Raw genomic sequence first — 13,899 nt, forward strand, 5'->3', positions numbered from 1 at the left:
TTTTAGATAAAGATGTAACCGTTTGCATACAGTGACCTGGAAGGCCAAAACTTTGGGTTTCTAAGCCACCGAATAAAAATGATTGTAACTGTTCGAAATAGAGTTTTTTACATCTGAAAGTTTCTCAACAACGCCCAGGAAATGCTCTCTTTCAATTTTGAGCAAACTTATCTCAATTCCTGTCAAAGATGTGAAAAAGCTATCAACAGATAAATTGTTCATCATAACATCACAAACATTGAATTAGTTAACACATTTTTTATATCTTGCAAATGAATTGAGATAATTGAGCTCAAACTTGACAGTGTTGGTGCCCTTCCATTACAGGTTTTAAGGCATATACAGTCATTAATTTAGAGCAATTACAGTAATAATCCAGCATTTTTAAATGAAAAAAATTAAGCCATCTACGCAATAAATCTTCAGGTGACAGTAAGATTCGCAGCACCAACAGTATCCACAAACGAGAAGATTATTCTGTCTTCAATGTTCCATTCACTCTTCACGATTGCCGTCCAGTTATCTCCTTGTCCCAAAAGTTCTGGAGTTGAGGTTCTCGAAACGACGCAATTCAAATTGTTCTGTCTACAAAGTAGGACTGGTGAGTCTCCAAATTCCTTTCTGAGCATCAAAAATCTGACTTTCCAGGTGTCAAATTCGTAGTAATCACCTCTGCCGCGTCGAACATTGCTGCTGATTCGTTACTTTCGAAAATGTATGAATTGTACACGGATTTCGCACTGAAGAACCCCTTCTATTCCATCGATATGCCAATTCGAGCTCAGAAGTTTGATGAAGCAATCAAGGTGCTTTTGGAGAAGGCTGAGAAAAGCAACGGAGCTGTCACCTTCTAATTGTCTTTCTTGATTTTATGTGATAATTTATATATGTATTAGAAACGGGTCGATATATAAAACTTTTTATAAGCAAGATTTATTTATTCAGTGAATTTAGCATAAATGCAAAATTTGAAAGCAGGAAAACAGTCAGATTTATGTGTGTTTGAGACAGAAATCAATCACATTGATTGCGAAAAAAGAGGAAGCAGAGATCGGTTTGAAGTGAGCGAGACCGGGGAAGCTTTGAGATTTGGCAAAGAAAAAAAGAAACAAAAAATAAATAGTTAAATATGTACAGCAAATTTATACAAGCGGCGAATCATCGATCATGATTGGGGCAGGTTCATCGGATGGCGTAGCGGATCCGGCTGAGATTGGAAGAAGTTCCATCTCAACCGAGGTTTCTTTCTTTTCGAATGGTTTGTTTGGGATGTGCTGGAAATATATTACGCTGGTCTAACTTTCGGCCGAAAATTTGAGGGTGGGTGGAGCTTAGGTCCGGTAGCGACATTCTTAAAGGCGCATTCAAAGGAGCATGTATTTTAGAATTTTTTTGGTTTTTTTTCAATTTTTCCATGCAATTTTTTTTTCAAATGTTTGTTTTTAAAAGTTCAAAATCGAAGAAATTCATAGAAAAAATGGGCCAGAAAATAATTACAAAAATACATGTTCCTTTAAATGTGCCTTTAAGGATTTCGCTACCGAACCTAAGCTCCGTTCACCCTCGAATTTTCGGCCGCTTTGAAATTTAAGCTCCACTTCCAAACTGCGACAATTCGCAACCAGTCATTTCGAAACTGGAGTAATACAGACGAACGGATAAATTTCAAACTACAAAAACAAATTTTGGGTTTCAGATAACTGATAGAACACATTTTGAAATCCGAAAAAATCCTGATTTTCATTTAAGAAATTTTTTTTTAACTTTTCGAGCTCAAAATGAAATTCTATCAGAAAAATCATATTCGAAAACCCTGACATTGTTTTCCTAGTCTGAAATTCATCCATTCGCTCGTGTTCTCACAGTTCCGAAGTGTCGCAGTTTCGAAGTGACGCGGAGCCGAAATTTGACCACCGTAATGGTTGGAAAATGAATATAAAATTAGAACTTACATGAGCAAACTCATTTCCATAGGTTCGGAAGCGAACGGATTCTCCTCGGGTCCACGCGATCGTTGGAGAACGGTGGGACTGGAAAACACATTGGATGATGTTTTAAAGATAAAAAACAAAAGAATCCTCTGGACAAGTCGAGAAAACTAACCGGAGTTCCTCCTTCACCCGAGCCTGCTCCATTACGAAGTAGGGGATCACTTGGATTAATTTCGGATTCACCAGTGTTTGCTCCATTCTCTTCCTCTCTGACATTGGATCGAGTGTTGGCTGAAAATGTTTCAATTGAAATTTCAGGTCTCTGATCACCTATCTCCACTACTCACCAAAGCTTTTATTCATCTGAGAAAAACTTTTGGTTCGATTCCATGGTCGTCTCGGATTACAACACGCCAAACGACGGAACTCGGTCATACGGAAATAGCAAAGTGGCTGACAGACTGAATGAACTCCAATGAGAACTTGAAGCCACCAACGGATGAGAGTACTTCCATGAGTGATTTGAAGGAAATTGTTGATATGAAGAAATGAAACCATTTGGATTCCGGAATATGGACAAAGGAAAAGAAGATCGACAATGAGAACAGAGCCAATGACGTAGATGTACTTGTGACGAGACATCGCTTGGACACTTTTCCATTTTGAACCTCTGCTTCCATTCGAACAATTTGATCCTTGTCCATTGATTGGTCTATGAAGAGATCGATTATGGATACGGTGAGATTCATCATTGTTCAGGCATCCTTCATCTTTGAACTTTCGTATTGTTCGAAGAATTGAAAGATAGCAGACTACAACTGTTCCCAGGGTGACAAAGCAAAGTGTAGAGATCAAAACCATTGTAATTGTGGCTAAATCGATTCCTCTTTCCTCTGGTGGAAGCCAATCTTGAGGGCTTTTAGATGAAGAGTAAAGGATTCCGATTGCCATCATTATGCTTACTGTCCAACTGAAAGTTTAAAAATTGTTTAATTTTGACTAAAGTATAGACTCACCAAATAGCTAGAATAATCAGGACGAACTTGCGTCGGAAATATCGACGATAATGGAGAGGATAACGGATTACGATGTACTCGTTTGTTGTGAAAACCAGAAGGTTGAAGATGGTTAGAAGATTGCAAAGACGGAGGATAACAAGAGCAAATCTGGATGCCTGGAAAAAAATGACCTAGAATATAGCAAAAATCGAACGCGGTCGCCTGTCAGCCGGTCGGCGGTCGACGGGCGGTCTTCGACCGACCGAAATGGGACCCTTAAGTTAGCGAAACATGGTCTTACTTGGAACAGTTTGATACGAGTGCTGATATCCAGATGGATGTTGTAGAATGAGTTTGCAAAGTAGGGTAGACCGTAAAGCTGAAAATTGTTTTTATTCCCTAACTTCAACATACAGTATATTTCAATAAGATATGCGATTTTCCGTTAGTTTTTGGTCATTGTGATCATTTTCAAGAGCCTGGAGCTCAGCTGTCAAGGTTTCGATCACATTTTTCAAAATTTTGGACCCGGCTCGTCTCGTCCGAAAAAAGCCACTTTATGGCCTGTAATTTTGTTCACAGGCAAGATACAGTATTCCGCGTAATATCATTTTCTAGTACTCGTCGAGCTCCATCATATTTGATTTAGTTGGTCTGAAAATAATGATTCTGAAAGAAACTATGGCAGGGCCCGCGAAGACCCGGGAAGGGCCCGGATTACGAGTATGGACCTAGAAATAAAACTTTGCATTCGCAGAATTTTTTGAAAATTCCTTTTTTTTCAGCTATTTTTCGATTTTAGACAGGCACAAATTTTGGCCAGTTTTTTTACTGAAAACGTGAAAAACAGGTGTTTTTCAGAAATCGGCAATTAGCTCAGAAAGGGTGGTGGGACTTCTATTTTTCCGGCCATTTTCCGAGATTTTTCATCAGAAAATTCGGTAAATTGCTGTTGAAATTTCGTAAAAATCCTATCATTTCATTGAATTTTCACTGAAATTGAGCAAGTTTTTAGGAAAAAGGGTGTTTCAATAAGTTTCTCTGAAATTATGGAATTTTCGACCTATTTTTCACTGAAAACGGGCGGAAATTCTCAATTTTAAATAACACATTTTGAAAGGTGGTTTCCTATTTTTCCAAGCCGCTCTCAGAGAGCCTTTTTATTAGAGGGGGTCTTCTATTGAATGGGCCCTTCTATTAGAGGTTTTACAATTTTTGCCGATTTCTGAAAGACGCTTATTTTTTAAAGTTTTCAGTACAAAACGGACCAAGAAGGGAATTTCGGAACTCGGCAAATATCTTTCGGAATTCGGCAAATATCTGAAAAACTAGAAATTTCCAAAAAGCTCTATAAATGCAAAGTTTTGAATCTAGGCTAAGCGTCGATGAAAGTTTTGTATATCTCACTGATCGGTCCTGTAACTAAAACCTACAATAAGACAAATTCCTCTAGCCACATCGAGTATTGCACAGTGAAGAACAATGACATAGAAGACGTTGGAGAGAACTCGCCGACGATGTCTTAGCAATGCGATAATCACGAATAGATTGAGAATCACGGATAGTGCTCCAAGGTGTCCGCACAGGAACACCGCCGTTGTTGCCATCTGAAAATGCAGCAAAAACGTGACAAGAAGTAAGGGAAGGAGAATAGAAAATAAAGTGTTGGGAAGAAATTGGATTTCGGGCTTGAGTTGTTCCGGAAACAACAACGTCTTCAGGAGCTCTCACTGAATGAAAGAATGAATGCGTAGGAGTTTCAGAATGTTTATATACCGATTTCAGTGGACTTTTTCGTTTTGAAGGATTGATCAACCGTACACCGAGTGCATTCATATCAAACCGAATGAGTATTCCGAGAATCTCGCGTGTTTACTTTGGGAAAAAAGTAAAATTTTCCATGCGAAAATAATAAAAATTGTGAGTACTTTGTCTGGAAGTTCTTTTTTTCCGAATATGTGTACACATACTAAAACTGAGAGCATAAACTTGCACGTATATGAAGGAGATGATAAATGAAGTAGAAAAGAAAAGGAAGTTTTTTGTTGGGGTCCCCCGAGACATTGTCATTGGATATCTGGAGAGTGATGAATCAGAATAATGCCCTTGCTCAATGAATAATGGATGATATGGTTTTTGGTGATCGCTTTGATCCAACAAAAATGAAATTGAAGGTTTTTTGAACAGTTTTTGAACATCTACAATTTATCCATTGTCAGTCTAAAACCTAGTTTTGAATAAAAAGAAGGTTCCTGTCTGAAATCGAGCACACACCCAAATCAGACCAGGGAGCACGGAACACAATAATATTTTCGAAATGTTCTTTATGCTCAAAACTACCTCCTAGATTTAATTTGTAGCTCAGCAATGCGTAAAATTCTGCTGTACTTCCTATATCCAGATTTCAGCAGTTCCCGAAATTGACGTCAAGACATATTCCTTTCGAGAAAACCAACAAAAAATCTCGGTGCCTCATGCTGGAATCGAACCAGCGACCTTCTGTTTACTAGACAGACGCTCTGCCACTGAGCCAATGAGGCGCACGGGAAAGATTGTTTGAGGTGCGTATAGAAACGACCGGCGCGACTGGTGAGATAAGACTGGAGTACAGGGAAAGGAAAGCGTGTATGTCGACGAAGTTGAAATGAATTGCGATGTGGAAGGCGAAAAAAGGGGAATGAGCTGATGGGAAACAATTGCCGGAGGCAAAGAAAGTGATATATCATATTTAGGTCACTTATTTTCTGTCAATGTATTTAGAAGCAGAAGACGTGACACTATGGATGGGTAAAAACAGAATGAGAGACAAGATGAAAAGCAAAAAAAAAGAACGGATTGTTCTTGTGTGGAGAGTACTTAACACGAGAAGGAGAATTTCTTTGCTGTTTTAGGATAAAATTCAGATATGTGTGAAGAATGAGGGTTTGAAAAGGAGATGGTTTCTAAATGTTTCAACGGTAACTTTGCAAACTTAACCGTTACGGATTTCACGAAGTCTCACCGATTTCCAATCCGTGATTTATCTCGATTCCTATGCAAGGTATAAAAAATTTGTCAACTGATAAAACGTTTGTAATATTATGATTAACAATTGATCAGTTGAAACATTTCTGATAGCTTTCCTAGGAAGCGAGATAATTGAGATCAAAGTTAAAAGTTAGAGGGCCTTTTTTTAAGGGGTTTACGGTAAGAGAGTCATAAACTGATAGTGAGAAAGAATAGTTTATTGAGCTTGAAGATAGAACAAATCATCGAGGAATTCCTAGTTTCTATATAAGATAGACAGGGTGAATCCGTACTTGATTCTTGAATTCTCAGAATTTTCGTTCCGGCTTAAAAAAACAACTGAAAACAATTCAATTCTGGAAACCAGTATTACTGGAATCGAGTTTGTTTCACATAGTAAGAAAATTTGGAAAAAATCACAAACTATCTCAATAAAACATTCGAAATTCGAAATTCTGGATCATCAAAAATCACTGACCACTAAAATTCAGAGAAGACTCTCTTCTTCATGAGATCAGAATTTTTTTTGACTTAACGGTGTCTGAGAGGTTACTTCCGAAACTAGACATCGTCACTTTAATCAGATGAATTAATTATGAGAAAAATAAAAGCAGGAAATCCAGCTACAAGGATTGGAAGTTAATTAACCGAACTTTTTTTGAAAAATTGTTTTTAATTTTGAAAAAAAATTCTTTAAAAATTCAAGTTCAGCGTTCTCGATTCGTTTCACTGATCAAATTGGTCCCTTGGTTGGAAACGGCAACAAAAAAAGAGAAAAAACGGGACAAATGGGACAAGAAATAGAAACAATCGAATTTTGTAGAGACGACGGGAACAACACATACTGCACTTAACCCGATTGTGTGACGTGGCAATAACTAACCGAAGGCATATCTTCTCGCCTTCTTCTTTTTGTCTTCTGGAGAATGATGATGATGTTCTTTTGAGGATCCGGAGAAAGGAGTAGGAGGAGGAGCACCACCCGAAGATCTGTGAGCAAACAAGATTTGGAGCAGAAGAAAAAATATAAGCAAAAAAAGAGTAGAAAGCAAATGACGAAGAGTTGATACATATATGAAAAAATAAATGGAAGGAAAAAGGAATATGGGTTTGGAGATTGAGTTTAACGAATCCGTGGAAATTTTCGGATCTGTGTTTTTTTTCTTTTTCTTTTTGGTTTTTTTTGATTGATTGCACTAGGTGAACGGTGAGAAAATGAGTAATAATTTGAACTGATTTCTATTTCTAAAAATTTTTGGATTAGGTGGATTAGAAATTTTGGGATTGGAGAAGGATTTATAACACGAAATTGGTAAAAAACAGAGTTGAACAACAAAAAGTTTGAAAAATGTTAACCAGCATGGTGTAAAACCTGTATTACAATGGTTCCCACAGTGTCAAGTTTGAGCTCAATTATCTCGGTTCCTGTGAAAGATGCTAGAAATATGTCAACTGACAAAAAAACTTCTAATATTATGACAAACAATTTGTCTGTTGGCAACTTTTTCATATCTTCGACAGGAACCGAGATAATTGAGCTCAAAGTTAAAAGTTAGGTTCTCTTCTATTTCAGGTTTTACGGTACTCCTAACTTTATGATTTGCCAAAATTAGACAATCGCTGAGATGTTTTATTCAGTTTAAAATTTTCGGTAAAAACAAAACAAAAACAGCTTTCCAACAAAACTTGTTCATTTTTGTCAAGTCGAAGAATTGAAAAAACTGAGCTCGTGACATTAAGAAGACGTTTCACCTTGGATACATGGGCCCATCTAATGAATCTTCTTTCACATAAACTGGGAAATTTCGAGAAGAGATAAAACTTTTGAAATAGATGCAAAATAAAAACACAGCGGATGAATCCAGGTGACTTCTATTGATGCCGGAAGGCGAACCGGAAAAGTAATTTTGCAAGGGTTGTATTCATTTATCATTCGGTTGTCAGGATTGGTTCAAAAATCAGGTATGGAAACTATTTGAATAGAATTTAGAGTAGTCGGGAAGTTTTTGTTGGTCTCTTTAAAAGAAGTTTCAGCCAAAAATTCGGCTCAATTTTATAGACAAGTTTAATTTTTTGTACCGAGAACTCGGTATCAATTGATGCGGCAGAAAAGTGAACTTTTTGAAAATGTCGTCAGTAAAGAAATGAGCAAAAAGAGAGACAATAGGATTAGAAGGATTAGGTTTAAAAATTCATCGTCATACTCGGTAATCCTTGAAAACGATAAATTATGTGAAACACCGGAAAGTTAACTTGTGTTCCAATTTTTTCATATTTTTTACTGAATTCAGAAGTTCGAAAATTCGAAAATCTGGTTAATTTTTCATAAATCAACGATTTTGGAAATTCGGAGATTCAAAAATTTCAAAAAATTTCAGAGACTCACAAATTTTACCATTCGAGAAATTCCGAAGAAAGTTCAGAATTATTTTCTAAAAATTGAAGGATTTTAAAAATTCTACTGTAGTATTACGGTTATTCGCCTTCGAGCCCATTTACACAACATCCCGAAAAAATACCAAGGGAGTACACAAGAAAGTGTTTCAGAGGTCCCGAATGAATCGACACGTCGTCAAGGAGCACTTCTTCGTTGCGATGGGATATGGAGCCCATTCAAAATTTCAATTGACATTTTCTTTCTTAGAAAAGGAGTGGGATGAAAAAGAAGAAGACGCTAATGGAATAGAGCTCATAAATTGACTTTTGGTATACGGTAGTCGCCTACGATTATAATTCGTCGGTGGATATCAATATAACAAACAACTTTATAACAAACAAGTTGAGAGTTGCAAAAAGAACAAAGCCGGAAAATCCGGTTAAATATTTTTTTGTGAAATCCTAGATATATTGATGTAACATATAGATGACTAGGATTTGCTTCAGCAGGTTAGGGTTATTGAGACAGGAAGTGACGTTATTAACTCATTGAAAAGGAACATAACTCATCAAAAAGAATAGGCATGACCTGGTCTCATAATTAAAAGAACGCCCATGGAGTTTCTTTAGGTCAAAACACGGGTTTTTTCAGCGGAAGAAAAACCTTTCATCGTCAGAAAAAAGATATAAAAAAGAAACCTATCAACACAGAGAGTAAGTCGGATTGAGGCACTTCAATTCGAACTTTGACGCCTTCTTCCCTTTTCTTCTTTGCTTCCGTCCCTATTGTGAGTTGCTTCTCTTTCGGTGTACACACGAAAGTTGTCATCTTTTCGTATGCGCCTTAAATTAGCATTCTAATATCTTCGTACTTCGATTAAAATGCGAGAACTTTCAGTGTGAGAGTGTGAGACGGAAATAAAAAGAAATCCGTCGAGCCGGATTCGAACCAGCGACCTAAGGATACCCACTGACTCTACAGTCCTCCGCTCTACCAACTGAGCTATCGACGGCACGGGAGACACGCAACCGCATTGCCATTATCATTTCGCGGAGGACAGGCAGCGAAGCATATGATTTTCCGGCAGGGACACATGTGTACACACTATCTTCACTGAAGATGTAGATGTGGATATCAAAAAGACAAAGAATATGAAGAAGTAGGAATCATTTAAAATTCCTAAGAATGACGAGAGTCGAGAGAATTCAAAGAACTGAGTAAAAACCGGAGGGAGAACATTTTTCCATAAAATACTTGTTCGGAGAGGGGAGAACATAATCGCATCCTGCTGCTCCAGAAATAAATGGGGGTTAGAAACACTCACCGTCTCTTGGCTGTAGTTTTCATAATATGGAATTCGAGTGACGAAATGATAGTCCGAGATATTGCCGTAATTCTGAAATGTGTGTTTTGAAAATATCGTTCGATGATGAACTAATGTTCTCTACCATGTTTTAGAAATTGTCAGAGTGGGCAGTCAGTATAAAATGACGTTCTTCGTCTCACCCATTCAACTTGGTGGTAGAAAAACATCAATTTTTCATAAGAGCTCCCCTTGCAAAAACGTTGGAGTCTAATTACAATTGTTTGCTATTCAACCGCCGTTAACCCAACCGTTTCTTCTGTCACATTTCTACCCTTTTTTCATTTATCAATTGACACGAAATGGATTCCATTGAAACCTCTCTGTACTACCATTGTTTTGTGTTCTCGGAAATTTATTTTGTGGACCGAGTGGAGAGCTCAATGAGCAGATATTATGCACACATAAAAATACGGGTACCTAGAAGGAAGGACCACAGATTTCTAGCTGAAAAATTAATCTTATTTTGTCCCGCTCTTCCGAGGGGACTCCAAAAATTGGTGATAATACTCACAGTTTGCTCCTTTGCACGGAAATCTTTAGTAAAAGGCGAAAGATTTTCTCGGTTAAATGCAATGGAACCAGAGTTAATTGTCAGGAAAGCGAGCGGCAGGTCATGCGCGGTAAGTACCGACATCTCCCGGGTTCCGCGCGTCACTATGGTTTCTGTGGGAAAGGGGCGGAGACTAGGTACATGGCGAAGTGGAAGGTATCGGAAGGGGTAACGATAAGATATTAAGGTTTATTCGATATTATTCTGGCACAAAAAAATTTGGCCGAAGGTTCTACAATAACCTAAAAATATTTTTATTTTCAGATTTTATTCACAGGTAAAATGCGGACGGATCCGTTTCGGTGTTCACTAGGTTTTCTATCCGTAACGGGTCCGTTTCGGACATTTTCGTGAATCTGAGTCCGCGAACGTATCAGTTTGTTCATCATTCGCAATCGGATCGGATACGGAGTTCGCGAACGGATAGAATACGGAGGAATACGAAATAATGTGCTGTGGTTTTCTGAAAACGGGTCGCGTGCGGTATGCGGTTCCTGTTTCAACCGCGCGCGAACGCTGAGGGTCCGTAACGGATTGTTCGCGAATCACCTGTGATTATACTGATTTTCGGGCGCTTTCAGTGAATTTTCTCACTATCACTTCTTGATTTTTTTGGGGAAAAACTACAGAAAATTCGACGAAAAGCAGTAAATAAACGAGAAAATAAACCCGGAAAATGAAAATATATTCAGGTTACTTTAGCTGTCGTTGTGGGACCTTCGGCCACGACCACCGGCGTTTCTCTTCCACAGCTTCGATTTTTTGTACATTAGGGCAAAATTAGGACTTTTTCGGTGTGTATGGTATAAACTTAAAACTTTGAAAAATCCGGAAATTTTTTCGCAGCAAGACAAGTTTTTTGTTCTAAAAATAAATGAAAAAAAGCTCACCCAGTCCATGGTGGAATTGAGTACATCCTCGTGGTGCTCTCCCAACTGAGACGACGGCTCCTGAAGCATGGAGACAATAAGAGGATCGGTGACCGCCTGAAATAAATTCCCAAAGGTTTTTTTGTTGAGAGGAAAAGGAAAGGGTGGAAATCTGATTAGTGCACAGGGTCTCGAATGGAAATTGAACCAAAATGTCTGTATTCTGAAATAGAACAAAAACCTTTTTTCTTCGTTTTCCTTCCTCGTTTCCTTCTCCCACCCCCGTACCACGTCAAATGATGAGACAAAACAAAGAAGGAGATGTTGAGAAGAATAGGTTCAACATATATTGAAGAGATGAGTTTTTCAAGTGATCCCCATTTTCTTACCTCTTGTAGACTGATATTCGTCAGAATCGCCTCCATCGTCGCCATTTTCAGATACGATGATCAATGACGACGACGAAGGATGGTGATGAAGTAGAAGAAAAAGAAGAAGACGTTGACGATTTCAGATTCTCGTGATGACAGACTGAATGCCTCGGGCAATCTGCAAAACTCATTCAATTAGAATAGGCGAAAATAAGTGGGGGAGAAAGAATAGGAACGAAAGGGGAATTCGAGGGATCTAGAACGGCAAAGTTTGGTAGCAGAAAAGAAAAAAATTGTAATACCTGTAATAGAAGAGCCCCCTAACTTTTAACTTTGACCCAATTCATCTCGGTTCATCTAAAAGATATGGAAAAAAATTGTCAACGGATAAATTGTTTATCATAATATTTTATTTGTTGACACTTTTTTTGTTGATACTCTCTTTTTGTTGATAACGACGGAGATAATTGACCTCAAATTTGACAAGGATCCCTTCTTTTTTCGTGGGGGTCTCTGAGGGGGCCTTTCAATTAGAGGGGGCACATTCATTTTTTGCGGCGCCGCTGAGGAGAGCACTTCTATTAGAGGGACATCAATTTTACGGGAAAATTTTATTGACTGGATTTCAACTGAGAAATAACATAAAATCGACAAAAAAACGACAAAAAGTTTAGAAAGGTATATTAGGTGTGCAAAAATTATACTATCATAGGTTATCATAGTATCAGAAGTGTTTTGTCAGTTGTCACATTTTTATATCTCTTACACAAACCGAGATAATTGAGCCCAAACTTGGTTTGACGGTAAAAAGAAGTACATGTTTTAAAATTGAGGTCTATCATTCAAGATTTCAAATTTCCATGAAGTTGAACAAACTGAATATGTAGTTCCGTTTCTGATAAAGAACATCATCTTCATTTTTTTTCATTTAGGCTCATTTCATTTCCGGAAAGCTCAAAATGCGATTAGGGAAGGCTTGTGCCCATTTCCTTGGCCACCAAATGCACTTAACGGCAAAAAAAGAACAGCGATACATGAAAAAAGGAAATAAAGGAAAATGAGCCCTCGATTTGGTGTAGATTTGTTTCTGTAGATGTTGCTTTTGGGGCCGAAGAAGGAGAAGGATAAAACAAAAAGATAATTGGGGAAAGGAGAAGAAGAAAAGAAAGAAAACGGGAGGATAGGTCATTTGCATAGATTAACGGGTTGATTTTAAACGGGCCAGATTTATTGAGGGCAGGAGGAGAGGAAAAAAAAGAAATACGGGAGCAACATGTGGATGCGTTGATTTTTGATTCAGGAATAGGAAGGAAGAAGGATAGAGAGGCGAAAGACTGATGAATGAGAATAAAGAAGAAGAGGACTGGAATTGATTGTTTTATTTGAAACCAACATGTAAGCTAGAGAGCTTGTACAGTAACTACCGTAATTCGTCTACAAGGAGCCCACCGAAATAGTCAACTTTGAGCTCAATTATCTCGATTTCTGTGATAGATATCAAAAAATTGTAAACATATGAAATATTGGTAATATTATGATAAATAATTTATCAGTTTACCGATTTTTGATACCTTTTACAGGAATCGAGATAATTGTGTTCAATGTTGGGAGGCTTCTATTAGATGGAATATGGTACTACAAAAATAAAGGGTAGTTCGAAATTGCTAAGGCTTCGCCTTCTGAACGTAATCGACTAAAAAGGGACTAAAACTTTAAATTCCCGTCTGTTAACTTCAATTTTTGGTTTACCTCAAGAACACCGTCGGTATTTTAAAAAAGTAAAACCTGTAATAGCAGAGCCTCCGCAGTGTAAAGTTTGAGCTCAATTATCTCGACTCCTATAAGAAAAGATATTCATAATGTGTCAACTAATAAAACATTTCTGATATCATAAGATAACAAAAAAATTATCAGTTGGCAACTTTTTTGTATCTCTGATAGAAGCCGATATTAATTGGGCCAAAGTTAGTGGGCCCTTCTATTGCAGGTTATGGTATGTTTTGCCGAAATCTGTCGATAGGCTTGATTATCTAATTCAGTTTTAAACCTTCATTTATTTGTTTATTTCTTTTTAGTTGATTCTAAAAACAAAACTCAAGGAAGTTTATTTTGTAGTCTTTTCCAATTCTCTCTCTCTCCCTCTCTCTCTCTCTTTCTTCTTTTTTATGACGCTGAAATATGCAATATATGGAATGTCCGTTGAAGTGCATTAAAAGGAGCTCAATATGACTCTCATTTTTCGTCGGAAATAAAAATTCTACAAGAAAGTGGAAAATTCAAACAGCTCCTTTTCCCTTTTCGTCATCTTTTTATACATCTTTTTCATGACCGATATCCATTTTTCACTTAAAAATTCAAAGAAAAAGAAAAAAGAAAGCGAACGTGAAGTTCCAGAATTTTAGATGAATTTATTCAGACGGAAGAAGGGAAC

The 13,899-nt window shown here is 37.5% G+C and overlaps 3 protein-coding genes and 2 non-coding genes across 5 annotated transcripts in view; 1 reads left to right on the forward strand and 4 right to left on the reverse strand.

Moving 5' to 3' along the window:
- The window catches only part of CBG19270, a gene marked incomplete at both ends in the record, with an annotated part of 1,895 nt that extends 1,041 nt beyond the window's left edge, over nucleotides 1–854 (forward strand). The window contains 2 exons of the mRNA XM_045237990.1: nucleotides 427–601; nucleotides 649–854. Coding sequence (XP_045096735.1) covers nucleotides 427–601; nucleotides 649–854 — 381 coding nt within the window. The remainder of the gene's footprint in view (nucleotides 1–426; nucleotides 602–648) is intronic.
- A 288-nt stretch (nucleotides 855–1,142) lies between these two features.
- On the reverse strand, nucleotides 1,143–4,536 carry CBG19271 (the record flags this gene model as incomplete). Its single annotated transcript, XM_002637497.2, has 7 exons — nucleotides 1,143–1,274; nucleotides 1,953–2,030; nucleotides 2,104–2,222; nucleotides 2,279–2,901; nucleotides 2,948–3,105; nucleotides 3,231–3,308; nucleotides 4,363–4,536. The coding sequence occupies 7 exons, from the start codon at nucleotides 4,534–4,536 to the stop codon at nucleotides 1,143–1,145; spliced, it is 1,362 nt and encodes a 453-aa protein (XP_002637543.2).
- An 861-nt stretch (nucleotides 4,537–5,397) lies between these two features.
- On the reverse strand, nucleotides 5,398–5,469 carry CBG28480. The gene has a single exon. It is a non-coding gene (tRNA).
- A 3,193-nt stretch (nucleotides 5,470–8,662) lies between these two features.
- CBG27191 lies at nucleotides 8,663–11,531 on the reverse strand (the record flags this gene model as incomplete). The annotated part of the gene is made up of 4 exons (XM_045237991.1): nucleotides 8,663–8,773; nucleotides 9,637–9,708; nucleotides 11,119–11,214; nucleotides 11,487–11,531. The coding sequence occupies 4 exons, from the start codon at nucleotides 11,529–11,531 to the stop codon at nucleotides 8,663–8,665; spliced, it is 324 nt and encodes a 107-aa protein (XP_045100213.1).
- CBG28508 lies at nucleotides 9,241–9,324 on the reverse strand. The gene is given in 2 exon segments: nucleotides 9,241–9,277; nucleotides 9,287–9,324. It is a non-coding gene (tRNA).
- Nucleotides 11,532–13,899: the final 2,368 nt, after the last annotated feature.

This window comes from Caenorhabditis briggsae (genome assembly GCF_000004555.2).
Source record: "Caenorhabditis briggsae complete genome, chrV, whole genome shotgun sequence".
Lineage (NCBI taxonomy): Eukaryota > Metazoa > Nematoda > Chromadorea > Rhabditida > Rhabditidae > Caenorhabditis > Caenorhabditis briggsae.